We start from the raw sequence: 26,972 nt of genomic DNA on the forward strand, positions 1-26,972 counted from the left end.
AGGTTAGCACTCTACTTGATCCACAGCTCCACTTTTTTTTTTTTTTTTTGCCAAACCTGGGGCTTGAACTCAGGGCCTGGGCACTGTCCCTGAGCTTCTTTTTGCTCAAGGGTAGGACTCTTCCACTTGAGCCAGAGTCACTTCTGGATTTTTCTGTTTATGTGGTACTGAGGAACTGAACTCAGGATTTCCTGCATGCTAGGCAACACTCTACCACCAACCCACATTGCCTGCACCAAGAAATTAGTGGGTTTTGTTTTTTGGTGGTGGGGTTTGAACTCAGGAAGGGCCTGGACACTCTCCCTGAGCTTTTTCACTCAAAACTAGCACTCTATCACTCTGAGTCACTGCACCATTTCCAACTTTCAGCTTCTTGCTGGTTAATTGTAGATAATCTCACAGACTTTCCTGCCCAGGCTGGCTTTGAACTGTAATCCTCAGATCTCAGTTTCCTGAGTAGCTAGGATTACATATGCCTGGCTCTCTAACATTTCTAAAGGCCCCTTTATGCGTGTGTCTCATAGAGAAGAGATTGGCCAGACTTACACACTCCCTCCTCTGATGACAGAACAGAAAATGCCAGCTAAAAACTCTGTGATGAACAGGCTTCTGTGATGAAGTCTCGTGGCTGGATATTCTGTGCCAGTAGGAGTAGAGGGATTATACATACCTCATGAGAGCCTAACCTGTGCTGAATGAGCCCATTCTACAGATAGAGTGACTGAGGGCTGCTACAAGAGACAGTTTATACAGCATCAGTGGATTAGTGACTCAAGAATCAAATCTGGTTCAATGGGTTCATATTCACTATTTCCTAGGCCAGCTTGAAGATCAGCTTGGAGAGATTGATGTACCGATAAGAAGAAGCTAGAAATAAACTTTGTTTTTTTTTATGATAAATAAAGGAGACTTTTGGGGCTGGGACGGTGGCTCAGTGGTAGAGTGTTTGCCTTGCATGCACGGGTTCGATTCCTCAGTACCACATAAGCAGGAAAAGCCGGAAGTGTCACTGTGGCTCAAGTGGTAGAGCACTAGCCTTGAGCTGAAAAGCTGAGGGACAGGGACCAGGCCCAGAGTTCAGGCCCCATGACCGACAAAAAAAAAGAAAAGAAAGAAAGAAAGAAAAGGAGACTTTTCCCAGAGTACTTATCCAATTTCTTCCCACTTCCCTTTCATATTCCTAAATATACAATGGGTGGATGAGCACCCAGCCAGGGTTGTGCTTGCTCAAATGAATCATGAATCAAAAACCATTTATGAGAATGAACTTGGATCTTCTCCAAGCACAGGGCATTTTGTCTGTTCTAGTCCATGTAATCTCCTAACACTAATGAAACAAGATATCATTTGTTTCATTTTACTTAAAAGAAAATTTAGGAGTGAGGGAAGAGGTGACATTGTCCAAGTAGAAATGTACTTATTACCTGACTTGTGTAACTATAGCCTCTGTACATCACCTTTATACTAACAATAAAAATTTAAAAAAAAGAAAACTTAGGCCAGGCGCTGGTGGCTCACGCCTGTAATCCTAGCTACTCAGGAGGCTGAGATCTGAGGATCGCGGTTCAAAGCCAGCCCAGGCAGGAGAGACTGTGAGACTCCTATCTCCAATAAACCACCAGAAAACCGGAAGTAGCACTGTAGCTCAAGTGGTAGAGTGCTAGCCTTGAGCTGAAGAGTTGAGGGATAGCGCCCAAGCCCAGAGTTCAAGCCCCACGACCGACAAAAAAAAAAAAAAAAGAAAACTTAGGCCAGATGCCAATTGCTCATGCCTGTAATCCTAGCTACTCAGGTCAAGATCTGAGGAGCGCAGTTCAAATCCAGCCTAGACGGCAAAGTTCATGAGACTCTTATCTCAATCATCAAAAAGCTGGAAGTGGAGGTATGACTCAAGTAATAGAATGCCAGCCTGGAGTGCAAAAAGCTAAGGGACAGCACCCTTAGATTAGTCACTAGATTCTCCCAATCCTGAGATCTAGCCCCACTACTAGCAGAAAAAAGAAGAGGAGGAAAGGAAGAAGGGGAAGAGGAAGAAGAGGAGTAGGAAGAGGAGGAGGAGGAAGAAGAGGAGGAGGAGGAGATGAAAAGAACAGAAAAAAAAAACCTTAGGCTTAGAGAGGTAAAGCAGTTTGTCCAATGAGTGACCTCATGAAACTTCTTTCGGCCTTGCAGACTTGCCAGGCTACTCCTCATCCTGATTGCCTGATGACTCTGAGTTTGGCAAGGTTTCTATTTCCCAGCTCTCTCAGGCCCAGGACTCTGGGAATGTGACCCTTTGCTGCAGCAGCCTTTTGGAGTTGGGAAACTGGGGGTTGGGCTGCAGGCTGAGCAAACAGAGCAAGAGAATGGGCAGTTCCTCTTTTCCAGTTCCCTCCCTCTTTGCCTAGTTCTCCCTCTCTTCCCCTGGCAGCAGAACAGAGTCTCAGGGAGCTCAGAGCCCAGCTGGACAGGCCCTCAGCTAGAGGCCTACCATGGCAATCCTGAGGCCCTTTCTCATGCTGTCCCTGCTGGCATGGGTTGCTCTGGCTGACCAAGGTGTGAGAGGGTGTTGGTGACCCTCTGGAACATGGTAGGGGATGGGTATGGGTAACTTGGAATTGGCTGTAACAAGATTCTCCCTCCTCAGAGTCATGCAAAGGGCGCTGCACAGAGGGTTTCAACGCTAACAAGAAGTGTCAGTGTGATGAAATGTGCTCTTACTACCAGAGCTGCTGTGCTGACTTCGTGACTGAGTGCAAACCCCAAGGTGCGTTTGGAGCCATGGGTCGGGGAAGGTGGGGGGAGTAAGGAGAGGTAGGAGCCCATCTGCCCCAAGAGACTCACTACCATTCACTTTACCTGCAGTGACTCGTGGTGATGTGTTTACTATGCCTGAAGATGAGTACTGGAACTTTGATTATACAGAAGAGACTAAGGACAATGCCAGTGTCCCTGAACAGCCAGAGAACCCTAGCCTGCTGCCTCAGCCAGAAGAGACTCCTGCACCACAAGGGACAAGCACCACAAGGCCTGAGGTGAAAACCACAAGGCCTGAGGTGACTCTAGAGTCTGATATCACTGATCAAGGTATCTCATGGCCAACAGCTGAGGAAGAGCTGTGCAGTGGGAAGCCCTTCGATGCCTTCACCGACCTCAAGAATGGTTCTGTGTTTGCCTTCCGAGGTGACTCCAGGGGCAGGTCTTGGGGTTGGGGGTTGTCTGGGAGCATCCTATCCCTCACACCTTCATCCTCTCCCCACCCTAGGGCAGTACTGCTATGAGCTAGATGAAACAGCAGTCAGGCCTGGATACCCCAAGCTCATCCGAGATGTCTGGGGCATTGATGGCCCCATTGATGCTGCCTTCACGCGAATCAACTGTCAGGGCAAGACCTACATTTTCAAGGTGCCAGGTCCAGGGGCTGTGTGGGTAGAGGTCATGGTGGGAGAGGATGGGAGCTGAGAGGATGAGCCAGTCCGAGGCTTCAGCTTGTGGGTAACAATTCTGGGGAGGCTGAGGATAGTCACTTTAGGGTATAGATCTCTGGCCTCTGTGTCTAACCCCTGTCTTCTCACCCCTTTCACCTTCTCTGCCTCTTAGGGTAGTCAGTACTGGCGCTTTGAGGATGGTGTTCTGGAACCTGAGTACCCCCGAAACATTGCTGAAGGTTTCAGCGGCATCCCAGATAATGTAGATGCAGCCTTGGCCCTCCCTGCCCACAGCTACAGAGGCCGGGAGCGGGTCTACTTCTTCAAAGGTACTGGAGGGAGGGGATGGAGAGAGGACAATGGGCAGGTATAAAATGGTCTTGTTTTTTCCCACATTCCCCTGGGGACAGTCTTCAGTAGACACCCATACCCCCTGCACTGGGAGCTCTCAGCTTGTTCAGCCTCTGGCTCCTCCAGTCTTCAACACACCCTTCTGATGCCAGCTGCCCTGCTTCCCAGGGAAACAGTACTGGGAGTACGAGTTCCAACATCAGCCCAGCCAGGAGGAGTGTGAAGGCAGCTCCATGTCGACGGTGTTTGAGCACTTCGCCCTGCTGCAGCGGGACAGCTGGGAGGACATCTTTGAGCTGCTGTTCTGGGGCAGATCCCCTGGTATGGAGGAAGGGAGAGACTAGGCTTCTGCCTTAAGAGGTCCAGAACCTCCGGATAGAGGTAGAAGCTGGATTGCCAAGAGGACTGAGATGGTGGAGCTATCGATCAAGAGCTATTTGCTCAGGCCAGACTTTGCTTCTGTTGACCTTTGGGGGGAGGCTAGACTCCACTGGGACCCCACACCTTGGACTTTGTCTAGTGTAGCCACAGGCAAAATCAGCAGAGGGAGGGGTGATGGCTGGGGGAGGCATGGGGGAGGGTATAGAGATACCAGGGATATAGCAGAGGGGAGGAATCGGAAATGAACACTGGGCAAGGAGGCTGAGGCCTGAATGCTGGGGCTCTGCCACCAGCTTACTGTGCTTTGGGCAAGATGCCTAGATCGGGAGGAGCCTGCTGGAGAAAGCAGGGCCTGGCTCCCCCAAATCCTTTCTTTAACCCTTTTCCTGCCACACAGGTGGTGTCAAAGAGCCTCAGTTCATCAGCCAGGACTGGCATGGTATACCTGGAAAAGTGGATGCTGCCATGGCTGGCCACATTTACATCTCGGGCTCAGGGCTCCACAGCTCCCAGCCTAAAAAGCAAAAGTCTAGGCGTCGCAGCCGCAAACGCTACCGTTCTCGCCGTGGCCATGGGCGTAGCCAGAGCTCCCGCCGGTCATCCCGTTCTGTCTGGCTGTCTTTATTCTCCAGTGAGGAGAGTGGGTTTGGAGCCTACAACTATGATGACTATAATATGAACTGGCTTGTGCCTGCCACCTGTGAGCCCATCCAGAGTGTCTACTTCTTCTCAGGAGGTGGGAACCCCTTGCCATCCCCCACACTGGTCTTGCCTGGCCTTTCCTAATGGCTCTGATCCCCATGTGCTACTCAGCCTGTAAGCAATGAGCCCAGAAAGCCAGGCCAGAGTCCCCAGCTGCACTGTAGATGCTTACTTTCCCAGGTCTTCTTTCTCAGAGCGAGTGAGTATCTCCAACTGGGGCTTATACACTCTCTTTGTCCTCTCTTTCAGACAAGTACTACCGAGTCAATCTTCGCACCCGGCGAGTGGACACTGTAAATCCTCCATACCCACGCTCCATTGCCCAGTACTGGCTGGGCTGCCCAGCCCCTGGCCATGAGTAGGAGTTAAGAGTCCACACATGAATCCATACATTTAGGCTTCCCATAGCTCTCTTTTCCAGCCTCCTCCTCCAACCTCTGCTCCCAGCTCAATAAAGGTCTCTCAGTTCTGAAACTAAGACTACTGTCCTGTCTGGAGTGGGCAGACCCCTGCCTGGGCAAAGAAGGAAGCTGGGCCATCAGGATGAGGTGAGGGAAAGAACAGGGATAAGACTTATCATATTGGGTCCATGATGGGGTCAAGCCTTCTCTGTGAGTCAAGCAAGTTGGCTAGGGAGGACCTCAAGAGAGCTACTCTTCCTCATGAGCTGAGTAGCTCCCATCAACCCACAGCTGCACAGGTCTAGGGCCTCTCTGGTGATGACAAACACTTACCAAGACATCATTCCCCAGTCATTCTTGCTTCACTCCTGGTCTTTGGGCGGAGGTCAGGGGAGAGGGGGAGAAGGAAGGAACAAGAGGTAGTAGGTCTCTAGCTCAGCTTTTCTGTCTATCCTGAATCTAAAATACAGTCAGCTTCTCAGCACTGGAGGGATCATTTACTGTGCTCCCCACCTAACCCAACCCTAGGGTGAGCCTGTATATATGTATATGTATATATATATATATATATTTTTTTTTTAATTTTTTTGGTCCGGTCATGGGGCCTGAACTCTGGGCCTGCACACTGTCCCTCAGCTCTTCAGCTCAAGGCTAGCATAGCACTCTACCACTTGAGCCACAGCACCACTTCCAGCTTTTTTCTTTTTGCTTATGTGGTGCTGAGGAATCGAACCCAGGGCCTTGTGCATGCAAGGCAATCGCTCTACCACTGAGCCATCCTCCCAGCCCAATATTTTGGTGGTTAATTGGAGATGAGTCTCACGGAGGGGCTGGGTATGTGGCATGGTAGAGTGTTTGTCCAGCATGCATGAAGCCCTGGGTTCAATTCCTCAGTACTACATAAACAGAAAAAGCCAGAAGCAGCACTGTGGCTCAAGTGGTAGAGTGCTAGCCTTGAGCAAAAGCAGCTCAGGGACAGTGTCCAGGCCCCGAGTTCAAGCTCCAGCACTGGCAAAAAAAAAAAAAAAAAAAAAAGAGTCTCATGGACTTTCTTCAGACAAGGATCCTCAGATCTCAGGCTCCTGAGTAGCTAGGATTATAGTCATGAACCACCAGTACCTGACTCTTACTACTTTTAAAAAAATATCTTTAAGCCAAGTGCTGGTGGCTCACGTCTGTAATCCTAGCTACTCAGGAGCCTGAGATCTGAGGATCCCAGTTCAAAGCCAGCCTAGGCAGGAAAGTCTGTGAGACTCTTACCTCCAATAAACCACCAGAAAACTGGAAGTGGCACTGTGGCTCAAGTGGTAGAGCGCTTGCCTTGAGCTGAAGAGCTGAGGGACAGTGCCCAGGCCGAGTTCAAGCACTACAACCACCACCACCACCACCAACAAAAATTATCTTTAAGTAGTTGTACAAAAGGGTTTCAATTCAACAGAAACATTTTTCTTAAGCTCTGATTGCGTTTGTGGACCTTTACTGGTTCCAGGTTCCTGGACTCTAGGAAGCCTACCTAGGCTCTTGGGGCAGACAGAAAGGGTTAGGTGGAGACAAAGCTTCAGAACGGCCTTAAGGCAATCTGGTGGTGACATCTGTTCCCTGTTTAGTAGCCCTGCTAAAACAGATGACCCCAGCTCATCTCTTGTCCCCAGCCCCTTCCCATCCCATCCACCTTCACTGCACAGCCCACACTTGAGGGACAAGATTTCATCCATCTTCCCCTGAAGGCACTCATGATTTCAGAGCAGCCGCTGGGCTGCTTGGGAGCACTGGAGAGATGGATTGCTATGGCTTACATGGAACCTGGGGAGGCTTTTTTTTTTTCACACATTATAAAAAGGTAGGCAGAGGTTGCCAGAGGTTGAGTTTTAAGGAGACTGGGCCTGGTTACCTTTGTGAAGCCAGGGTGGGGTGGGTTCATTAAATTTACCTCACTCATACCTGAATCAGCTCCAACCCTGCTTTTCCTAAACCCTGTCTGCCTGGCTGGAGTGAACTCTAAGCCTCTCCCTCTGTGGGCGGAGCCAGACTCTCAGCACAGCATAAAACCCCACAGGGATGGGTCTGGTGTGGGCACAGCCCTGGCATGGCCCTCCGGCTCTTTACCCTCTACCAGCTCCATGGCCAGCCCTATGGAAGCATCCTCAGGTAATCTGGTGCAGAGAGGGTGGCTGGGTGAGGAGATGAGTCAGAGTGTGATGAGGAAGGCTGAAGAAGGTAGGAAATGGGAGCTTTGAGGCTGCGGGGAGAATCCTGGTTTGACACCCATTCTGGCCTGCAGGCCATGCCAGTAGGTTGGGTCCCCACCGGAGGAAGAGAACCACCTTCAGCGTTGGGCAGCTGCTGGAGCTTGAGCGGGTATTTGCAGCTCGGCCTTACCCTGACATCAGCACCCGAGAGCACCTGGCTCAGGTCACACGTCTGCCAGAGGCCAAGATCCAGGTGAGCTATATAACCTGTTTGTCCCCAAGATATGGTCATATAGCCTATTTGGGGGCTTGACCTGCAGTATTCTCTCTCTGGGAATCCTGCTTCAGTTTTATTTCTTCTTCTTCTGTCCCAGAGGAGAAATACTGGAGTCAAAAATAGATCCCTTCATCTTTTCTACCAGGTATGGTTCCAGAACCGCCGGGCCAAGAGAATCAAGAACAGGAAACCAGAAGGCCTAAGCCCCAGGCCTGAGCCTATCCCAAACTCCTGTTCCCTTCCAGACACCTCCCAGCAGGCCTGGAAGCCCCAAACAACAGGTCAGCCTCCACTTGACACCAGCATGGCTCAGTTTACCTCAGCATGTCCACAGACCTTCTGTGCAGCTTCCAGTTTGAGCTCAGGGCAGGGCTGGGCAGGGGTTAAAGCTGCAGCCCCATGGACACCCGCTGGAGTTTCAGGGTTCCATCCTTCTTTGGAGCGAGCCACTCCTCAGACCTCACTGGGAAGCCTGTCTGATCTTATTTATGCTTCAGCCATTGTCGCCAATGTGGACCACTCCTAATTGAGGTCTAACACTTGCTCTGGTTCTTGTAGCCCACCAACCCCACTTGAAGTAGACTCATGTCCCATCCTTTTACAGGAGGGAGTTCTCTAATAGGAAGAAAGTTTAATTCAGGGACCCCTCTTTCCTCTTTCTGGCCAGCCTCCAGCTCACCTCACATTCAGGTTCTCTGCAGTGACTGGGGTCCTGGTTACTGCTACTTAGCACCCTTGCTCTACATTTTGACAGAAGATACCATCAGAGGGATGAGGTGGAAAGCTAGGCCTGGTCCCCAAATCTTCTCACCCCAATTGATAGTCTCTTACCTCTGAGGAATGGGCAGCTACTCCTCCAGGTCCTTGGGCTATCCTCTAACTATTAATGAGCCAGGGGAGATCACTGTTCCTATTCTGGTTTGTTGGGGTCCCACTTTTTCATGGTTTATGGCCCCCTTTCCTGATCTCCTGCCACCTGGACAAATTAATCAGAACTATGTATCTGAAGAGGGACTGATATTAAAGTAATATGAACAGGAGGCTGGGGCTTAAGTTGATTTAATTTCCACAGATCAGATTGGCTGCCCACTAATGTGGGGCTAACCTAATAGATCTGGGGTGGAAGAGGTGCAGCAGCATTGGATTTCGGTATCACCGTCATTTGTAATACCAACTAATCTCCAAATAAAACCAAACTCTGTACCTTAATCTGGATTGTTGTGTGTTGCAAATGAATGGGAGTCAAGGGCTGCTTGCCTTGGAAATTTAGCTCCATCACCTAATCCCTAAATAGGGCCAGGTTTCATAGACCTCTGGTGGGAGGTATTACACAGGCTTCCATAGGGATTACAGGGATGGTTAATTGGAGGGTTTAGGGCTCTGACTGACAGACCCTAGAAAGATGTGTCTCTGCTAGAACCACTGTCCTGCTTTGGAGAGAAAAACATGGAGTTTGTGATTACTGTATACTGAACTCAAACTCTGGCTCTGCTATACAACTATAACTCCCTGAAATCTACATGCCTATAAAGCGGGAAGGTAACACTTGTCTCCTGTTTTGAGATTGATATAGATAGGCTATACATACATAACATGTGACACATTATGAAAACACAATAAACCAGGTGCTAGTGGCTCACACTTGTAATCCTAGCTACTCAGGAGGTTGAGATCTGAGGATCACTATTTGAAGCCAGCTGGGACAGAAATGTCCCCATGAGACTATTATTTCCAATTAACCACTCAAAAGCCAGAAGTAGTACTGTGGCTCAAGTGTTAAGAGTGCTAGACTTGAGCACAAAGAGTCTCAGGGGCAGCACCCAGGCCCTGAGCTCAAGCCCCACAACTGACACAAAAACAAAAAACATATGCAATGAATGCTGGTTCCGTTTCTCCACATAGGAGGCCATGTCCCTGTTTGCCTATTCAGCACTTTCTGGACTTGAATTGCATTGGAGGAGGCATGGTAGGCAGAAGAAGAGATCAAGACAAGGTTTTCTTGTCTGCAGAGAACTAGCCACCTGACTCCTAATTCTATCTTTGTCTTTGCAGAAGCCTTCTCCCCCCCCCCCCATTGTTCTTTTTTTTTTTTTGGGGTCCGGTTGTGAGGCCTGAACTCTGGGCCTGAGTGCTGTCCCTCTGCTCTTCAGCTCAAGGCTAGCACTCTACCACTTGAGCCACAGCGCCACTTCTAGCTTTTTTCTTTTTGCTTATGTGGTGCTGAGGAATCGAACCCAGGGCCTCATGCATGCAAGGCAAACACTCTACCACTGAGCCACCTTCCCAGCCCTCCTCATTGTTCTCTAGGTAAGAGCCAGGTCTTTGACTTCTCTATTCCCAGATGCTAGCATCGTGCCTGGCCCCAGAAAAGCAGCACTTTATAAGAGCTTGGTTAGAGAAGACTGTTAGCTTGTGTGGTGGGGTCAGGGTGAGCTTTGAAGAGTCATCTAACAATGGCAATGCGAAGATAAAATGACAAAATTCCATTACAAGATACCCCAGAGTGGGGCTGGGAAGGTAGCTCAGTGGTAGAGCGCTAGCCTTGAGCTGAAGAGCTGAGGGACAGCGCCCAGGCCCAGAGTTCAGGCCCCACGGCCGGACCCCCCCCCCCCAAAAAAAAAAGATACCCCAGTGTGGTCAAAATCTGATATTCTGATACACATACTTTTCTTTAAAAATAGGGAAAATAGGTTATAGGGAAGCACTATAACCTAAATTCAGGTATGAGGAGAAGTGAAAGCTTTTATATAGGCAACCTAGTGCATCATGCAGACACAAGAAGCAGCACAGCTTTCTGATCCAATGTTAAGTAGTACAAGTTACCAAGAACACTTGCATTTTCCCACAGCCGACCCTTCTCCCAACTAACAGAAACTGACAAGCTTGGTGAAGGAAATGTATATCATTTGTAAAAACAGAGTTGGAGGTGTGGCTTAGCAGTAGAGCACTGGCCTACAAAGTGGAAAGCTGTGAGTTCAAACCTCAGTACTGCCCTCCCTCCCACAAATGCTTTGAGGAAGCTGGCACTGGTGGCTCACACCTATGCTTCTGGCTACTCAGGAGGCTGAGATCTAAGGATTGCAGGTCAAAGCCACCTTAGGCAGAAAAGTCCATGGGACTCTTATCACCAATGAACCAGCAAAAGAGCTGGAAGTGGAGGTGTTGCTCAGAGGCAGAGCACTAGTCTTGAGTAAGAAAGCCAAGAGCATAAGGCCCTTAGTTCAAGCAAGTAACCTCCTTCATCTCCTTCCCTCTACTCCCCTTTGCTTCCCCCGAAAAAGGAGAAGAAAAGCTTTGAGAAAAACAAAGACAAAGGAGCATATGCAGTGAGCAAAAAGGAAGAGTCTACTATTAGAAGATCCTGAACAACTTTCCGAATTACTGGTCTTTGTGCTTTGTGTTAATTTTCACAGGACTTGAACAATGTACTGCACACAATAAATATTTATTAGATAAACACCTTCAAATGCCTTATGTAGACTTTACCATTACACCACCAAGTTCTCAGAAGTTTAACATCACAAGAGAAATTGGACCACATGGGAATCTTTGGCCCCACTTAATAAGAAGAGCCATGGCTGGTCATTTGGTCTCTATTTGTTTTACCTGATACCATTTCCTTTCAGAAAAAGACAGCTGCCTGGTTCCTAGTTCCACCATCCTATACCAACTCAGCTTTCTCTTATTTGATATTTGCCCTTTCATCAGTTCTTGTCCAGCATAAACTGGAGAGTCTTTCTGCTTTCTTGGAGGCTTCTGTTCTCAATTGCAGGCTTGCACCAAAGGTGTGTGGATGAAGGATGATGATTATCTGTGAACTTGGGCAAATTCAAGGCAGTACTGCGAAGGCCTGAATTCTATTTCCTCCCAATGGAAAAACTCAGTTTCAGAAGTTTGGACTAGAGAAAGCAGAACTGAAGTTCAGAAGAAGGAATTAATCAGTTCTTCCAGTTTTCAAGAAGTGCTTTCGACAAGTTTTCACAAGAATACCAGGTGGTCTGACTTGGTTCTCAACCGGAGCTGAGTACAAAGAGCCTCACAGGCTGAACAAGACTCAGTAATTGGTAGTTGAGAAACTGGGTCCCTCCAAAACATCTCCAGACTTGACAGTGAAGCATCAGTTACAGCTCTCCCAACTCGCCTTCCATTACTCGTACCATGACATATAGCTCAGCCAGACCCACCACTGAGGCAACGATCAATGCAGCCAGCACCCTCTATAGAAGAAGAGAATTAAGCTTTAGTATGATACAGGCCAACACCCAGATTTGCAGCCCTTAGTATCCCTAAGGAGGATGGACATCTTCTCCTCAACCCAGTCCACTCTCCCCCAAGTTTGGATCTGATTTGTCTTGAGATTACTACCTACCTCCACAACTTCTGTAAAGCTCAAATATGGCCGATATTTATTGCACAAACATACGCTCAATTTTTAAACTGTGAATGTGTAAAGATGCACTTTCACACATTTTCTCTTTTTCACTAGTTTCTGGGACACTTTCCCCTACCAATGCCTACTCACCGAGGCCATTTCTGTGAAGATATATTGGCTTCCAAGGTAAGTGCAGACGAAGGCAGCTGCTACCGTGACAATGAAGTTGAAGATGGTGATAACCAGAGATTTCACTGACCTTACTTTGGGGAGAAGCCAGGGAAGAAACTTTTAGGTCCAGCCTTCTCCAAGAGGCCCTTTTATCTCATGGCTACCTCCCCCATCAACTGGATTCTCTTTCAAGAGCAAAAATCTGAGTAGCTTAGCCTTAAACCCATGATTTTAGGAAGGGAAAGAATGCCATGAGCAATCCCAGGGTTTAGAGGGTTTAGAAGCCTGTTTTCCTAGAGCCTCACCTTGCTTTCCCAGGTCACTGAGAGTCCCACCATGCCGTGAATCCTGGGAAAAAGGAAAAGCACATGATTCAGAATGGAAGCAACTCAGAGAGCACCTGGTGTCAAGTCTTCCCTGGACCTTCTATTCTTTAACACAGTAACTTGGCATTCTACATGGATTCCTTTGTCTAAGATCAGCCTGACTTTTCTGGATCACATAGCAAACATTTCAGAGAAGAGATCATAGTCTCTTAGTACCTATCAACTCCTCTCCTGTTTTGGGGTAGAAGCATGTTAGAGAATAGTATGGAAGCCTGTCAGAAAAGAGTTCCTGGGCTGTGTGTGGTGGCACACACCATGCATCCCAGCACTTGGAACTCTGAGACAGAAAGATCTGGACCTCAAGCTCCAGGCCAGGGTGGGCTATATAGGCTATACAAGCTGGGCTATGCTTTGTCTCAAAAAAGAAGAGAAGAAGCTTCAAGGTTCATGTCCATATCTATAATATTTAAGAATGTAGTCAACATATAATATCCAGAGTCTCAGTAAATGAGAAAATAATTGTATTTGGTTTGTATGCAACACAGGGCTCTGAAATAGTATACAAACCAAGCTCTCATGTTGTTGTTGTTCTCTTTGTGCCTCTTTTCCAGTACAGGGCCCTGTTTTCAGCCTCATGCATTGAAGTGCTGGCCCTTACCTGACAGGTGACATTGCGAGTGATCCGCTTATATTCCTCATTGGCCAGCTGTATCTTAATCTTCTCTAGCCGGGCAACTAGCTCTGGGTTCTAAAGTAGAAAAACCATAAGTATGATATTCTCCTACATATTTCTAGCCACAAAGTATGTCATAAACACTGTTTCCAAATACACTGTACTGCTAAGGGTGCCACGAGATCCACAAACCAATTATACTTCATTTGCTTTGGAAACTCAGTTTTGGACTGTTTCCTAAAGCTTTCAAATAGAGAAGGCAACTCTTGGTCCCCCCCTCCCCCATACTTAAGATTTAAAAGACAAAATTTCAACCCAAAAGTTGATTAACAAATTCAATGTCAAACCCTCCACTCCTACAAATATATCCCTTACATACCCGGGGAGGCTTCACAATCTCTGGGAGATAGATTTCACTGCCTTCTAGGAGTTCATGAAGGTATAGTGTAGAATCTGGAAAGAAAAGATTTCTACATACTAAGCTATAAAGCTCAAGCTGAGAGACTAAAATCAGAGAAGGGCCTGTTCCTTCTTTATACCAAACTAAAACACGAGTTAGTACATTTCTGTGGCTGTTAAGAGATCTTCCCTAATTAGGCTTAGGTTACAGTGATGCTAAGTACTCAAAGGGACAGTGTGGATATTCTCTAAGATCCTCTGTAGTTCTAATAGTTGTGAGGTTTACCTTTTATTTTATGTATTTATATTTTTGCCAGTCCAGGGGCTTGAACTCAGAGCCTGGGCACTGTCCCTGAGCTGCTTTTGCTCAAGGCTAGCACTCTACCATTTGAGCCACAGTATCACTTCTGGCTTTTTCTGTTAATGTGGTATTGAAGAATCGAACCCAGGGCTTCATTCATGCTACGCAAGCACTCTATCACTAAGCTACATTCCCAGCCTGAGAGGTATACATTTTGCACTTTTGGCTAGACTATATTAATTCTGGCAAAGTACCTAAGATGCCAGTTTGTCCTTTATAGATAAAGGAACTAAAGCCCAGGGAGGAGAAATAACTTTTTCCAGGAAAGTTAGTGACAGAAACAAGGCTAGATGTGATACTATACCTAATCCAGATCTTTCAACAATACTTGTCATCTTAGATCTAACTGCCCCTCTCAACAAAAACAAAAGGAAAGAAGGAAGAAAACAGGCATACACCAGACTTCACCACTCTTGTCTTTTGAGATGGAAAGATTTCTATATTCATAAACAGCATATGATCACTACGCTAAGTGACTTCCGAATGAGTTGGAAAAAAGGGAAACCTGGAACCTGGAACATGGTACTGGAGTTAGAACCTCGACTAACTAAGGTTGAGTGTGCCTGCAGTGGAGATTCAAGGGAACAACCTGCAGTGATTTTTGCTTTCGAGGAAGGGTTTCCAATGGAGTTGAGAAACGACTGAGTGGCCTTGGGATTTATGAACAGCCGTTGGGTAGGCTACATGAGGGAGAGTGCTGGAAAACGGCATCAGGAAGGAGCACGTCTGGAAAGGAGGGGACCCCTGGCCTGGAGCCGTGCTCACCCCGTTCTCTCAGGTGCTGGTGCAGATCCCGGATCAGACGGAAAGAAACTAAACGTCGGGGTTCACGGGGGCCATTATCGCCGGCGGTCTTTTTCCTCAGCGCGGCCTCAAGCTCTTCCCGTAGCTTCCGAGGCAGCCGCTCTGACTCTAGTTCGCCTCCGGGGCCTAGAGCGCGCACCAGTCGCTCGCCGGCAAGCAATGAAGACGCCATATCCAGTCGACTGTCAGATCAGGTGATTATTCTCCAACTCGAACTTCCGCCCGCCTGCGCCGGAAGTAGCTGAGAACCCATGGGGGGCGGGACCAGCTGGGGACGAGGAGGGGGTGGAGACACGGCGCGGGGCAGTGTGGGGCGGGGGCGGGACGCCGCCCGGCCGCGGGTCGGGCCCAGTGTCAGCAGCCGAGCGGGCGCTCGGGCGGGATATGGCAGCCTGTGCGGCCCGGCGGGCCCTGGCCGTGGGCAGCCGCTGGTGGTCTCGGTCACTGACCGCGACCCGAGGGTCGAGGCCGCTCTGTGCGGCGGGTGGAGCTGGGGCTTTTCAACCAGTGACGAGTACGACGACGCGAAGGCATCTCTCGTCCCGGTGAGGGACGGAGCGACGCGGTTTGGGGACCGGGCCCAGCACCCGGGGAGCACGTTTCCTGGCCAGTGAGGAGGCCGGGAGGTCAGGAGGCTAGGCGACCAGCAGGCCAGGCTGCCCGCGGGTGACCGGAGTTCGACCTGGGGTCGAGAGGGTCCCGAGCTGGGAGCCGACGTGACGCGCTACGGACGTGCGCTGCCCGGGACTGGTGCCAGGACTGGAGAAGGGAGCGCGGCCCGGAGCTCTGGCTGTGCACGGCTAGCTCCGAGGAGCGCCTCTTGGTTGGGATCCCCAGCACCCTGTTTTGTTAGTGAGCCTGCCCTGTAATACAGCCACGAGGCTTTTTTGACGTGAATCTCCAGCCCCTCATTGGCTCCTGCCCTCCCGTAGAAAGATGCTGGAAACAAACCGACTTGAATGTGGTGGGCCTCGTGGGTCCTAGGTTTCCGTGTGATCTTGTGGAGGCTGTTTTTCCCTATGTTGATTTGGGAAAGAGGGTTTGTGGGATGGAGAGGGTCCCCTACACCCCAGGAGACAAAGATCAAATTGTGGAGGTTGATGAAATTCACATCTGAGGGCCCCCTAGAAAGATTAGCCTGTGTTACTGACAGCTGACCTTAGAGTGGCTACACCACATAATGATATTAGAGAGGTGAAAGCTGTTTGCAGTTTAAGACCCCTGTGAAAGCTTATGCAAATCGGAACAAAAATTACTAAGATATTATAGAATAGATGTAATTCATAGAGTATAATTGGGATTTCAGAGATGATTAAGCCCTTAAGGGCAACTAAGGACTACCACGATTTTGAGGGACACCAAATTATGATACAGGACAAATTTCTTTTCCCTCCCTCCCTCCCTCCCTTCCTCCCTTCCTTTCTTTCTCTCTCTCTCTCTTTTTTTGAGACAAGATCTCATTAGTAGTTCAGGATGGCCTTAAAATCATGATCCTTTTGCCTCAGCCTCCTTAGTACTGGGATGATAAACATGTGCCCAACGCCTGGCTCAGAAAAACGGTTATTTGAGCATCTCTTGCACATTTGCTTTGAGGGGAGTACAGGCTAATCATCAGGCAGAAGCATTGCTCCCAAAGAACTTACAGTCTCAGTGGAGATAAGGCACAAATAATTGAAATGTAGACTGGGAGGCCAGAAGGGTGAGTTAGCCAAGAAATGGGATAACAGGATACAGGGGTGGGCATGATAACAGGAATATTGAGTGAGGGCAGATGAAATTGACCTGGGAGTAGTCAGATCTAACACTGGGGAGATCTTCACAGAGCAGGGGCCCATAGTTGGGTGTCAAAGGAGGAAAGGCAGCAACTCTGTGTGCTGGCCTGGCAAGTCCACACTCACCTTTGATACCCACAGGCCTCAGCCCTTCACTGCTGTCATTGCCCTGGCCCCTCATTATTTTAATAGTTTTTTGGTTTTTTGTTTTTTTGATGGAGAACTGTTACTTTCTCAGCCTTTAATTTGCTTGTTCTTTTTTTTTTCCTAATCAGAAACCGAGCAGAGGGCAAAGTGTTGGAGACAGTTGGTGTGTTTGAGGTGCCAAAACAGAATGGAAAATATGAGACTGGGCAGGTAAGTATTGGGCCAAGTCTTTTTTTTTTTTTTGGTCGTTGGGGCTTGAACTCTGGGCCTAGGTACTGTCCCTCAGCTCTTCAGCTCAAGGCGAGCACTCTACCACTTGAGCTACAGCGACACTTCTGGTTTTCTAGTGTTTAATTGGAGATAAGAATCTCACAGACTTTCCTGCCTGGGCTGGCTTTGAACTGTGATCCTCAGATCCCAGCCTCCTGAGTAGCTAGGATTATGGGCATGAGCCACTAGCGCCCATCTGGGCCAAGTCATTTTAATGGAATTTTTTTTTTTTGGCTGTCATGGGGCTTGAACTCTGGGCCTGGGCGCTGTCCCTGAACAACTCCACTCAAGGCTAGCGTTCTGCCTCTTGAGCCACAGTGCCACTTCTTGCTTTTTCTGCTTATGTACTGCTGAGGAATTGAACCCAGGGCCTCATGCATGCAAGGCAAGCACTCTACTACCAATCCACCTGCCCAGCCCCTTAATGGAGTATTTTTATGGAGTCCTATTTGGTCGGCAGCCTGAATGGTATCGTTTCCCATTTATCTCATCTTTTTCCCCCATATACTGGGGATCAACTTTAGAGCCTTGTGCATTTTAGACAAGCCCCCCAAAATCACAGGTAGGTAGGTAGGTAGGTGTGTGTGTGTGTGTGTGTGTGTGTGTGTGTGTGTGTGTGTGTGTGTGTGTGTGTGTGTGTGTGTGTGTGTGTGTGTGTGTGTGTGTGTGTGTGTGTGTGTGTGTGTGTGTGTCTCGTAGGGCTTGAACCCAGGGCCTGGGCACTGTTCCTGAGCTTCTTTTGCTCAAAGTTTACACTCTACCACTTGAGCCAGAGTTCCATTTCTGCCTTTTTTTTTTTTTTTTGTCTGTTGTGGGGCTTGAACTCTGGGCCTGAGTGCTGTCCCTCAGCTCTTCAGCTCAAGGCGAGCGCTCTACCACTTGAGCTACAGCGCCACTTCCGGTTTTCTGGTGGTTTATTGGAGATAGGAGTCTCATGGTCTTACGTGCCTGGGCTGGCTTTGAACCGAGATCCTCAGATCTCAGCCTCCTGAGTAGCTAGGATTACAGGCGTGAGCCACCAGCGCCCGGCCATTTTTGCCTTTTTTGTGGGGTACTATTTTGGGGATGAATTTCACAGACTTTTATGTCTGGACTGGCTTTGAACCACATTCCTCAGATCTCAGCCTCCTGAGTAGCTAGGATTACAGTGCCCGGCTGAAATCACTTTTTTTTTTTTTTTTGCCAGTTGTAGGGCCTGAACTCTGGGCCTGGGCGCTGTCCCTCAGCTCTTCAGCTCAAGGCTAGCACTCTACCACTTGAGCTACAGCGCCCTTTTTTCGGCTTATGTGATGCTGAGGAATCGAACCCAGGGCCTCATGCATGCAAGGCAAGCACTCTACCACTAAGCCACCTTCCCAGCCCCATCACATAATTTTTAAAAGATGAGATTTCTCTATTCTTGGGTTTGAATGCCTTTCCAGGCTTTTGTAGACAGGGATTTTCTGGACAATAGGAAGGAGAAAGCCAAGTTACAAAAGATTCCTCTTAATGTAGTGGAAGTCAATAAGGGAAGCTTTTAGAAAAGCAAACCTTTGTTGGGTATTGGTGGCTCATGCCTGTAACCATAGTTACGTAGGAGGCTGAGATCTGAGGACCATAGTTCAAAGCCATCCCAGGCAGGAAAGAATGTGAAACTTATGAATGTGAAATTCATCACCAGAAAACAAAAACAAAACAAAACAGAAGAGCTGTGCAAGTGGTAGAGCACTAGCCTTGAGCAAAAAAACTCAGAAACAGTTCTTAGTTCAACCCTTAGTACTGGCACAGAACACACACACATACATACACACACAAAATCTTTGATGTTTCACTACTAAATTTTTTTTTTTTTTGCCGGTCATGGGGCCTGAACTCTGGGTCTGGGCACTGTCCCTCAGGTCTTCAGCTCAAGGCTAGTGCTCTACCACTGGAGCCATAGCGCCACTTCCGGCTTTTTCTGTTTATGTGGTGCTGAGGAATTGAACCTAGGGCCTCATGCTTGCAAGGCATGCACTCTACCGCTGAGCTACCTTCCCAGCCCCTTCACTACTAAATTTGTTACATTATGTTTAGCTCAGATGTGAGGCTCTTTTTCTGTATCAACTTTGTTTCAGGTCCACTGAGGTAGATTTAGGCCTCTTGTAGGTATGAAAGACTGTTCAGTGGTATTTTTTGTATGCCTAAAATGGACCAGGGTTAAGTATTAGGGTTAGATCAGAAAGCACAGTAAACATGGCTCTTTTCTTCATATTTGTAATGCAGAAAGGAATCACTGACATGCAAATAGTTGGTGGATTTATGGTGGATTAAAAGGAGGGAAGGTCAAGGAAGGCTTCTAAAAGCCAAAGGTGTACCAGGTGCTGGTGGCTCATGCCTGTAATCCTAGCTACTCAGGAGGCTGGGATCTGAGGATCACAGTTCAAAGCCAGCCTGGGCAGGAAAGTCTGAAATTCTTATCTCCAATTAAATACCAGAAAACCAGAAGTGTCGCTATAGCTCAAGTGGTAGAGTGCTCGCCTTGAGCTGAAGAGCTGAGGGACAGCGCCCAGGCCCAGAGTTCAAGACCCACAACCGACAAAAAAAAAAAAGCCAAAGGTATTACCTGAAGGATAAGTGGAGTCAGCCAGGTACAGAGTGTATAAGAGTGGTTCATAGTTGTCTGGGTTGATCACAGAGTTCAAGGGAAAAGTGGCAAGACTGTGAGCTGCAGTTGCTTCCGTCAGTGCTACTTTGTGGTCAAGCCACACCTGGATGGATTTGCTGGATTGCAGAATCACTGAGGCTTCTTTCTTTTGTCAGCTTTTCCTTCACAGTGTTTTTGGGTACCGAGGTGTCGTCCTGTTTCCCTGGCAGGCCAGACTTTATGACCGTGATGTGGCTTCTGCAACCCCAGAAAAGTAAGTTCCCCTGTCATGCTTCATGGTATCCTCAAAAGGAGGCCTGAGTCATGGCCTGGAATCTCAGGGGTGAAGACAGTATCCTCCCGGGCCTTAGAACCAGCCCCAGAGTATTTCTCTGATACTGTTACCCATGGAGACAAAAGTACTCAGTAACAACCAGTCTAAGCCTCCTCAGAATGCACGCCACACTAGTCTCAATTTTCAAATCAGTATTTTTTTTTTTCTCTTTTCTTTGCCAGTCCTGGGGCTTGAATGGGCTGGGTGCTGTCTCTGAGCTCCTTTTGCTCAAGGCTAGTGTTGTACCACTTGAGCCACTAACACTGTATCTGGCCTTTTTTGTTTTGTTTTGTTTTTTGGGTCCGGTCATCGGGCCTGAACTCTGGGCTTGGGCGCTGTCCCTCAGCTCTTCAGCTCAAGGCAAGCGCTCGACCACTTGAGTCACAGCGCCACTTCCGGCTTTTTTCTTTTTTTTGCTTATGTGGTGCTGAGGAATCGAACCCAGGGCCTCAGGCATGCAAGGCAAGCGCTCTTCCACTGAGCCACCTTCCCAGCGGCCTTTTTTGAGTAGTTTATTGAAGATAAGAGTCTCATGGATTCTCCTGCCTGGGCTGACTTTGAACTGCAGTCATCAGATCTCTGCCTCCTGAGTAGCTAGGATTATAGGTGCAAGCCATCAGTGTCCAGCTCAGAATCAATATTCCATGGGGGTATTTGAGGACCATTCTTCTATTTTAGTCCCATCCCTTCCCTCCTCTCCTCTTTTCTTTTTTCGTTCTTAATGTTCATTTGGAATCATGCCTGTATTCTCACATCTCTAGAGTATATTACAAAAAAAGAAAAGATGGAATATCTTCATTAAGTGATCACTGTGAGCCTTTAGGATGTGAGCGGCATAGGGTACTCATAGCTCTGGAGACTGAAGTGGTAATTGGATTTGTCAACATGGCCCTTGTCCAAGAGAAGACAAAATGATAACTACATGGGCCCTCCAGGTTTCATTGTATGCCCTGACTGCAACTCTGCTGGAGTAGAATGGTGCTGAGTGGGAGTCCACTGGTGTCAAAGCTCCTTTAGATCAGGCACCAGTCTGTTTACGTGGGGAGGTGGCAGGGAGCTGAGGCAGGCGCAGCTTCTACTTCTCTCAAGGTAATACCAGGCTGCTTCTCTCACCCCACAGAGCAGAGAATCCTGCCGGCCATGGCTCTAAAGAGGTGAAAGGCAAAACTCACACTTACTATCAGGTGCTGATTGATGCCCGTGACTGTCCACATATAGTAAGTAAACAAGGTGACTTGGTCTGGGGATCCTCTCCATAGGAAAGGACTGAACCTCAGTGAGGACAAAGGGAGGGAGAGGTCAAACAGTCCCAAACCTCAGGACTGGACATTATCCAAGAAAGCCACTGACTGACTTCTTGCCTTAGTCTCAGAGATCTCAGACAGAAGCTGTGACCTTCTTGGCTAACCATGATGACAGCCGGGCTCTCTATGCTATCCCAGGTGAGGAGTTAGCATCTGAAGGTGTCCCAGAAGAAAATTCTGATGTCCTGTTACGTGCTGGGAGGGATGGTGGTATTAAGAGGTATGGCCTGTCCACTCTGTGCAAGGACAAGAAGTTTATCTTTTCAAGTTCACTCCTCTGCTTTTTAAGTCTCACTATCTCTGTGTGCCAGGCCTGGACTATGTCAGCCATGAAGACATCCTCCCCTACACCTCCACAGATCAGGTTCCCATCCAACACGAGCTCTTTGAAAGATTTCTTCTGTACGACCAGACAAAAGGTAATCCCACAGACAGGCACTGGTGGCTCACCTCTGTGATCCTGGCTATTCAGAAGGCTGAGATCTAATGATTGTGGTTCATGACTAGCCTGGGCAGGAAAGTCCATGAGACTCTTACCTCCAATTAAGTACCACAAAGCTGGAAGTGGAACTGTGGCTCAAGTGGTAGAGCACTAGTTGAACAAAAAAAGCTCCCATGGCCGGGCGCTTGTGGCTCACGCCTGTAATCCTAGCTACTTAGGAGGCTGAGATCTGAGGTTTGCAGTTCAAAGCCAGCCTGGGCAGGAAAGTCGGTGAGACTCTTATCACCAATTAAACGGCCAGAAAACCAGAAGTGGCTCTGTGGCTCAAGTAGTAGAGTGTTAGCCTTGAGCTGAAAAGCTGAGGGACAGCACTCAGGCCTGGAGTTCAAGCCCCATGGACAAAAAAAAAAAAGCTCTGGTATAGTGCTTTGGCTCTGAATTCATGTTTCAGGATGATTGCATGTGTGCACATGCGCATATACACATGCACACACGTAATCTTACTTAAAAAGGGAACAGGAATGAGAGAGGACCCTCTCTCATTTATTATCAGAAATAATTCCACAGCTCTGCTTTTCAACCTCTCCTTAGTCCTATGATCTCTAAATGGCTTACTGTCTCCTTACAGAGATATAAAATAAGGCTAGGAGATAATAAGTGGATCAAGACTGCTAGGTAGTATGAGCCAGAGGTGTGAAAACCAGGGCTTCTACTTCTGGCCTACTTCCTCTTCCATTAAGGTCTTAATGCCCCCTCAGGTATTATTCTTATGGTAGCTTTGTGCCTTCCAGTCTTGTTTTTGCTTTATGTGTATGCTCTGTCAGTCTAGGCACTACTGAAAGATGTTTCTAGGAGGAACTGCAGGAGAGTAAATGCTATACTCTGGACTCTGGCTGGACTAACCTGTTGTTTCTTGTGCCAGCACCCCCTTTTGTGGCTCGAGAAACACTACGGGCCTGGCAAGAGAAGAATCACCCTTGGCTAGAGCTCTCCGATGTTCACCGGGAAACAACTGAGAACATCCGTGTTACTGTCATCCCCTTCTACATGGGCATGAGGGTGTGTGTCCGGCATGAGGGTATGGGGGTCCTTCCTGGATCAGGTCCCAAAGTCTGTGCAGTGTCCCCAGTGTGACTCCAGGGATAGAGGTTCTGCTCCTAAGTGCTCATATATTGGGTGGGGTTGAGTCAGTGGCTGACACCTAGATCTATAGCTTTTGAGTATATATACTTTTGAGTAGCCATTTATTGAGTAGTGTCTTGTCTTGTAAGCTAATCCTGGGGACACAAATACAGTTCCTATCTCCCAGAAGTTCATGGGATATTTGGCGGTGGGAAGAACAGTAGAGGATGGACCCATGCAGCACTGGGGGGGGGGGGGGGAGGAGGGTTAGGACTGGCAAGGAGGGTGATGAGAAACTAAGAGTCCTAGAGTTATTTGTATTGACATCCAGCTGTTGGCAGTCCTGACAGTTCATAAGGGGGAACTAGGAAGGACAGGAAGCTGCCTCTTTGTGGGCTTGCGAAATAAATCATCATCCCAGAGACACTGGCAGCTTGGTGAATCTCTGCAACCTCCCTGGTGGAATACTTGGACTCCTTTGTAGATGTGTTGATTGAAACAGATTTGGTCTTGTGCTCTGGGGCTTAAATTCTTGTTTTTCTTCCCTAGGAAGCCCAGAATTCCCATGTCTACTGGGTGAGTGTCTCCCTCAGGGGAGTAGAGAACTCTGGGAGTATGGCAGGGCTGGAGAATGTCTGCATCCTGAGCAACATTGGTGTCAGCTTTTGTTGCCTTTTGCCTTCTACAAGACTCTAGATGGGCTTATCCAAGGTCTCTTGTTTCTCAAACTTGAACTCTGTCTTTCATCCCACAGTGGCGCTACTGTATCCGCTTAGAGAACCTGGACAGTGATGTGGTGCAGCTTCGGGAGCGGCATTGGAGAATATTCAGTCTTTCTGGCACCTTGGAGACCGTGCGAGGCCGAGGGGTAGTGGGCAGGGTGAGCATCATGGTCTTTCTCTGTGGTTACATATGGAGACTTGCTGTACGAACACAATGCTTGTCCTGGGCTAGAAATCTTACAAGCCTGTGAGATAGATTGCTTATAATCCATTTCACAGATGAAGATAATGAAATTGGTACATTAATAGTAGAGGGCAGGGCAAGGATTTCAATCCAAGTGAGTCCAACATCAAATCTTTCAGAATCAGGGTCTCACTATGTAGCTTTAGCTCTGCCTCTGCCTCCTGAGTCCTGGATTATGTATGTGTGTGCCATCACATATGGCATTTTTTTGCATATATACTTTTGCATAGTTCTTTTTTTTTTTGGTCAGTCATGGGGCTTGAACTCAGGGCCTGAGTCTCTTTGTGCTCAAGGGTCTCGCTCTACCACTTTGAGCCACAGTGCCACTTCTGGGTTTTTGTAGTTCTTGGAGATGAGAGTCTCTTGGGGACTTTTCTGCCTGGGCTGGCTTTGAACTGCTATCCTCAAATCTCAGCCTCCTGAGTAGCTAGGATTACAGGATGAGCCACCAGCACTGGGCTTTGCAGAGTGTCTTAAAACCTGAATTTGAGGGTTGGGAATGTGGCTTAGTGGTAGAGTGCTTGCCTAGCATGCATGAAGCCCTGGGTTTGATCCCTAAGCACCACAAAAACAGAGAACACCAGAAGTGGTACTGTGGCTCAAGTGGTAGAGTGCTAGTCTTGAGCAAAAGCAGCTCAGGGATAGTGCCCATGCACTGAGTTCAAGTCCCAGAACTGGCAAAAACAATAACAACAACAAAAAAAAACCCTGACTTTGAATTTGCTTACATGGAGTGTGATTCCCCTACCAATCACAGTTTTCATGTCTCTGCCTCTCTGCATTTGTACATCCTTTGCTGGTCCATTTTATTTTTGCAATCATTCTCTGCCTGTACCTATCTGTCTGTCTGTCTCTGTCTCTGTCTCTTTTAATTTGCCAGTAATAGGGCTTGAACTCAGGGCCTGATGCCCTCAGCTTGCTTGCTTGCTTGCTTTTTTTTTTTCTGTTGGTCATGGGCTTGAACTCTTGGGCTGGGTGTTCAGAGAGCGCTCTAGCACTTGAGCCACAGTGTCACTTCTGCCCTCAGCTTTCTTGCTCATGGCAGATGTACCATGATCCACATCTCCAGCCTCCCTATCCTGTCTCTTAAAAATTAGTGTCACAATTAGTACTAATGCCGGGCCCATATTCAGCAAGCATGTTAGGAGAGGTTTGGAGAAGCAAAGTGGAAAAGTGAGAAACAGGGCTTTACATCCTGGATGTTTATACTCACTATATAACTTTGGGTAAGTTACTTAGCCAAGCCAAAATATGATTCTTACTGCTGAAATGGGGACCATACATACCATGTTATGATCACTAGAATTCAGTCAGTGAAGGCTTGCTGAGTACTTGCCATGATGCCTGTCTGTCCCTTAGTTCTGTAGGAGCAGGTCTTGTACTCAGCATCTTCCTCAGTGCCTTAAGTCTGAGGTTATTTTTCTCAAAGTCAATAAAAGACCCAGGCCAGTGGCCACGCTGGGGGAGAAGCTGTCGATAGCTAAGTCATTGTAGATATGGTTGGTGTGGTGGGGCCATCCAGTCCTGAGGAACTGGCAATCAGAATGTGACCCAGTTACAGGGAATGTGGGGCCTAAGGTGTCTGACCCATTTTGCCTGAATCTTTACAGGAGCCAGTGTTATCCAAGGAGCAGCCTGCGTTCCAGTATAGCAGCCATGTCTCCCTGCAAGCTTCTAGTGGGCACATGTGGTAAGCAAGTGTGTGCCAGGGCATGGGCTGATCAATTGCAGACAGCTTCGGGCTAGAGAACTGGGAGCTCAAAGGATACATCTATATCCCCAGCTCTGGTAGGTAGATGAATTCAAGACCAGCTTGGGCTACAAGCTTAAGAAAAAAGTTGAAAGCTCATAGTAAGCTCAGCTTGTAGTCAACATCAGGCTAAGTCAGGTCCTAGAAGGAACTTTGTCTGCTCTTCATGGTTATGTGGGACTCATCTAGTTTTTGCAACTGCCTGTTTCCTAGAAACCTATTTCTCAGGGTTAAGGATTTAGCAGGGAATTTGAGTCTACACCGAGTTGCTCAAGTAATATTTTTCCCCCCTGGTGTTTAAGGGAATCTCAGAGTACAGTTGAGTAGATTCTAATGGGTCAGAATCTGTGTAGTTGTGTTTGTTTTTGGTAGTACTGGGACTTGAATTTCCTAGGCAGATGTTCTACCACTTAAGCCACATTTCCAGCTCTATTTCATATAGGGCCAAGAGGGGCTCTTGTATCTTTGGTCTAGTCATCCTTTCATGAACTAGACAGAAGAGGGCATAGACCTGCTTCATCCTGCTCTGGCACCAAGGGCATCTAGCCACCCAGGTCCTTAAGAGGGCCTCGGCCTTGATTCCCTCTAAACTAGCTTCTCTCTGACCCTCAGGGGCACGTTCCGCTTTGAGAGACCTGATGGCTCCCATTTTGATGTCCGGATTCCACCCTTCTCCCTGGAAAGCAATAAAGATGAGAAGACACCACCCTCAGGCCTTCACTGGTAGGCCAGCTGAGGCCCTGAATGCCCAAGCTTGGCCGCTCAGAACAGCTCTCAACCCACAATTGCTGCAGAACTCTAATCTCTTCCCCATCATGGGCCACAATGGGTCTCTTAATCCTTTGCACCATTTGATTATGGGCCTCTGTTTTTTTGGGGAAGGGGTTGTAACTGTTTTCTTTGAAGACCCACATAGGACTACTCCAAGGCTAGCCTCCTCATATGCCCTGCCTCTATCATGTTCCAGCAAACCTTCCCACCAAGGAACTGTTTTCAACTGCTACAGGCCTTGAGGTTTCCTGGCCTGTCACACTGTCTGGAATATGAGGTTGGTCAATAAACCAGTGCATGCTTGGCCACCCTCGCCATTTCTTCCCCCAGAGTCTCATGATGGGATCTTCTGACCTAGTAGGGGCCTTTGATTGCCTTTTATGTAAGGTTACCTCTAAGGAGCTACCTCCTCTGCTAGGGTTTGTTGGTTCCCTCTGAGGCTGGAAGCTAACATCTCCTAGGCGGCACTGTGTCAGTCAGTCAGAGAGAACACACTAGATTAAATGCTTGTTCTCTTTCTGCTCTGCCAAGTGTAGGGAAGCAGCTAGCATCAGGGATGGAGTGGCCTGGCTCTTAATACTGGCCAACCACTGCCTTCTCTGACCTCACCAAGCCTGGGAGAAGGCAGGCCAGTCGGGTGTTCTGAAGCAGTGTGCTTGGCAGTAATAAGCACAAGTC

At 48.1% G+C, this 26,972-nt stretch overlaps 4 protein-coding genes across 4 annotated transcripts; 3 read left to right on the forward strand and 1 right to left on the reverse strand.

Moving 5' to 3' along the window:
- The first annotated feature begins 2,366 nt into the window (after window positions 1–2,366).
- Vtn (vitronectin) lies at window positions 2,367–5,308 on the forward strand. The gene is made up of 8 exons (XM_042691113.1): window positions 2,367–2,535; window positions 2,627–2,746; window positions 2,845–3,162; window positions 3,245–3,384; window positions 3,580–3,736; window positions 3,927–4,079; window positions 4,537–4,875; window positions 5,091–5,308. Exons 1-8 carry the CDS (start codon window positions 2,472–2,474, stop codon window positions 5,201–5,203), a joined length of 1,404 nt encoding a protein of 467 aa, XP_042547047.1. The 5' UTR covers window positions 2,367–2,471; the 3' UTR covers window positions 5,204–5,308.
- A 2,054-nt stretch (window positions 5,309–7,362) lies between these two features.
- Window positions 7,363–8,234, forward strand: Sebox (SEBOX homeobox). The gene is made up of 3 exons (XM_042691138.1): window positions 7,363–7,390; window positions 7,524–7,684; window positions 7,854–8,234. The coding sequence occupies exons 1-3, from the start codon at window positions 7,363–7,365 to the stop codon at window positions 8,232–8,234; spliced, it is 570 nt and encodes a 189-aa protein (XP_042547072.1).
- Window positions 8,235–11,132: 2,898 nt separating this feature from the next.
- On the reverse strand, window positions 11,133–15,012 carry Tmem199 (transmembrane protein 199). Its single transcript, XM_042691125.1, has 6 exons — window positions 14,776–15,012; window positions 13,630–13,703; window positions 13,236–13,325; window positions 12,557–12,599; window positions 12,231–12,343; window positions 11,133–11,925 (listed from the first exon to the last, which is right to left on the reverse strand). Exons 1-6 carry the CDS (start codon window positions 14,984–14,986, stop codon window positions 11,830–11,832), a joined length of 627 nt encoding a protein of 208 aa, XP_042547059.1. The 5' UTR covers window positions 14,987–15,012; the 3' UTR covers window positions 11,133–11,829.
- A 126-nt stretch (window positions 15,013–15,138) lies between these two features.
- Window positions 15,139–26,598, forward strand: Poldip2 (DNA polymerase delta interacting protein 2). The gene is made up of 11 exons (XM_042691120.1): window positions 15,139–15,359; window positions 16,862–16,943; window positions 19,782–19,879; window positions 21,060–21,156; window positions 21,306–21,381; window positions 21,555–21,662; window positions 22,608–22,744; window positions 23,357–23,383; window positions 23,562–23,687; window positions 25,384–25,463; window positions 26,136–26,598. The coding sequence occupies exons 1-11, from the start codon at window positions 15,199–15,201 to the stop codon at window positions 26,248–26,250; spliced, it is 1,107 nt and encodes a 368-aa protein (XP_042547054.1). The 5' UTR covers window positions 15,139–15,198; the 3' UTR covers window positions 26,251–26,598.
- The last annotated feature ends 374 nt before the right edge of the window (window positions 26,599–26,972 follow it).

Source organism: Dipodomys spectabilis, unplaced genomic scaffold, assembly GCF_019054845.1.
Source record: "Dipodomys spectabilis isolate Male_0828 unplaced genomic scaffold, ASM1905484v1 ptg000004l, whole genome shotgun sequence".
In the NCBI taxonomy this organism is placed as follows: Eukaryota; Metazoa; Chordata; class Mammalia; order Rodentia; family Heteromyidae; genus Dipodomys; species Dipodomys spectabilis.

Excerpts from the sequence above, each read along its gene's own strand:
- Sebox (XM_042691138.1), top strand. The coding sequence starts at position 7,363 with ATGGCCAGCCCTATGGAAGCATCCTCAG. Across the intron at positions 7,391-7,523 it reads CCCTATGGAAGCATCCTCAG|GCCATGCCAGTAGGTTGGGT; the intron begins GTAATCTGGTGC and ends TCTGGCCTGCAG. Across the intron at positions 7,685-7,853 it reads TGCCAGAGGCCAAGATCCAG|GTATGGTTCCAGAACCGCCG; the intron begins GTGAGCTATATA and ends CTTTTCTACCAG.
- Vtn (XM_042691113.1), top strand. The coding sequence starts at position 2,472 with ATGGCAATCCTGAGGCCCTTTCTCATGCTGTCCCTGCTGGCATGGGTT. Across the intron at positions 3,385-3,579 it reads GCAAGACCTACATTTTCAAG|GGTAGTCAGTACTGGCGCTT; the intron begins GTGCCAGGTCCA and ends TCTGCCTCTTAG. Across the intron at positions 3,737-3,926 it reads GCGGGTCTACTTCTTCAAAG|GGAAACAGTACTGGGAGTAC; the intron begins GTACTGGAGGGA and ends CCTGCTTCCCAG.
- Poldip2 (XM_042691120.1), top strand. The coding sequence starts at position 15,199 with ATGGCAGCCTGTGCGGCCCGGCGGGCCCTGGCCGTGGGCAGCCGCTGG. Across the intron at positions 19,880-21,059 it reads GCTTCTGCAACCCCAGAAAA|AGCAGAGAATCCTGCCGGCC; the intron begins GTAAGTTCCCCT and ends CTCACCCCACAG. Across the intron at positions 23,688-25,383 it reads GCCGAGGGGTAGTGGGCAGG|GAGCCAGTGTTATCCAAGGA; the intron begins GTGAGCATCATG and ends GAATCTTTACAG.
- Tmem199 (XM_042691125.1), bottom strand. The coding sequence starts at position 14,986 with ATGGCGTCTTCATTGCTTGCCGGCGAGCGACTGGTGCGCGCTCTAGGC. Across the intron at positions 12,344-12,556 it reads CAGTGACCTGGGAAAGCAAG|TAAGGTCAGTGAAATCTCTG; the intron begins GTGAGGCTCTAG and ends TTCTCCCCAAAG. Across the intron at positions 11,926-12,230 it reads TCTTCACAGAAATGGCCTCG|AGGGTGCTGGCTGCATTGAT; the intron begins GTGAGTAGGCAT and ends CTTCTTCTATAG.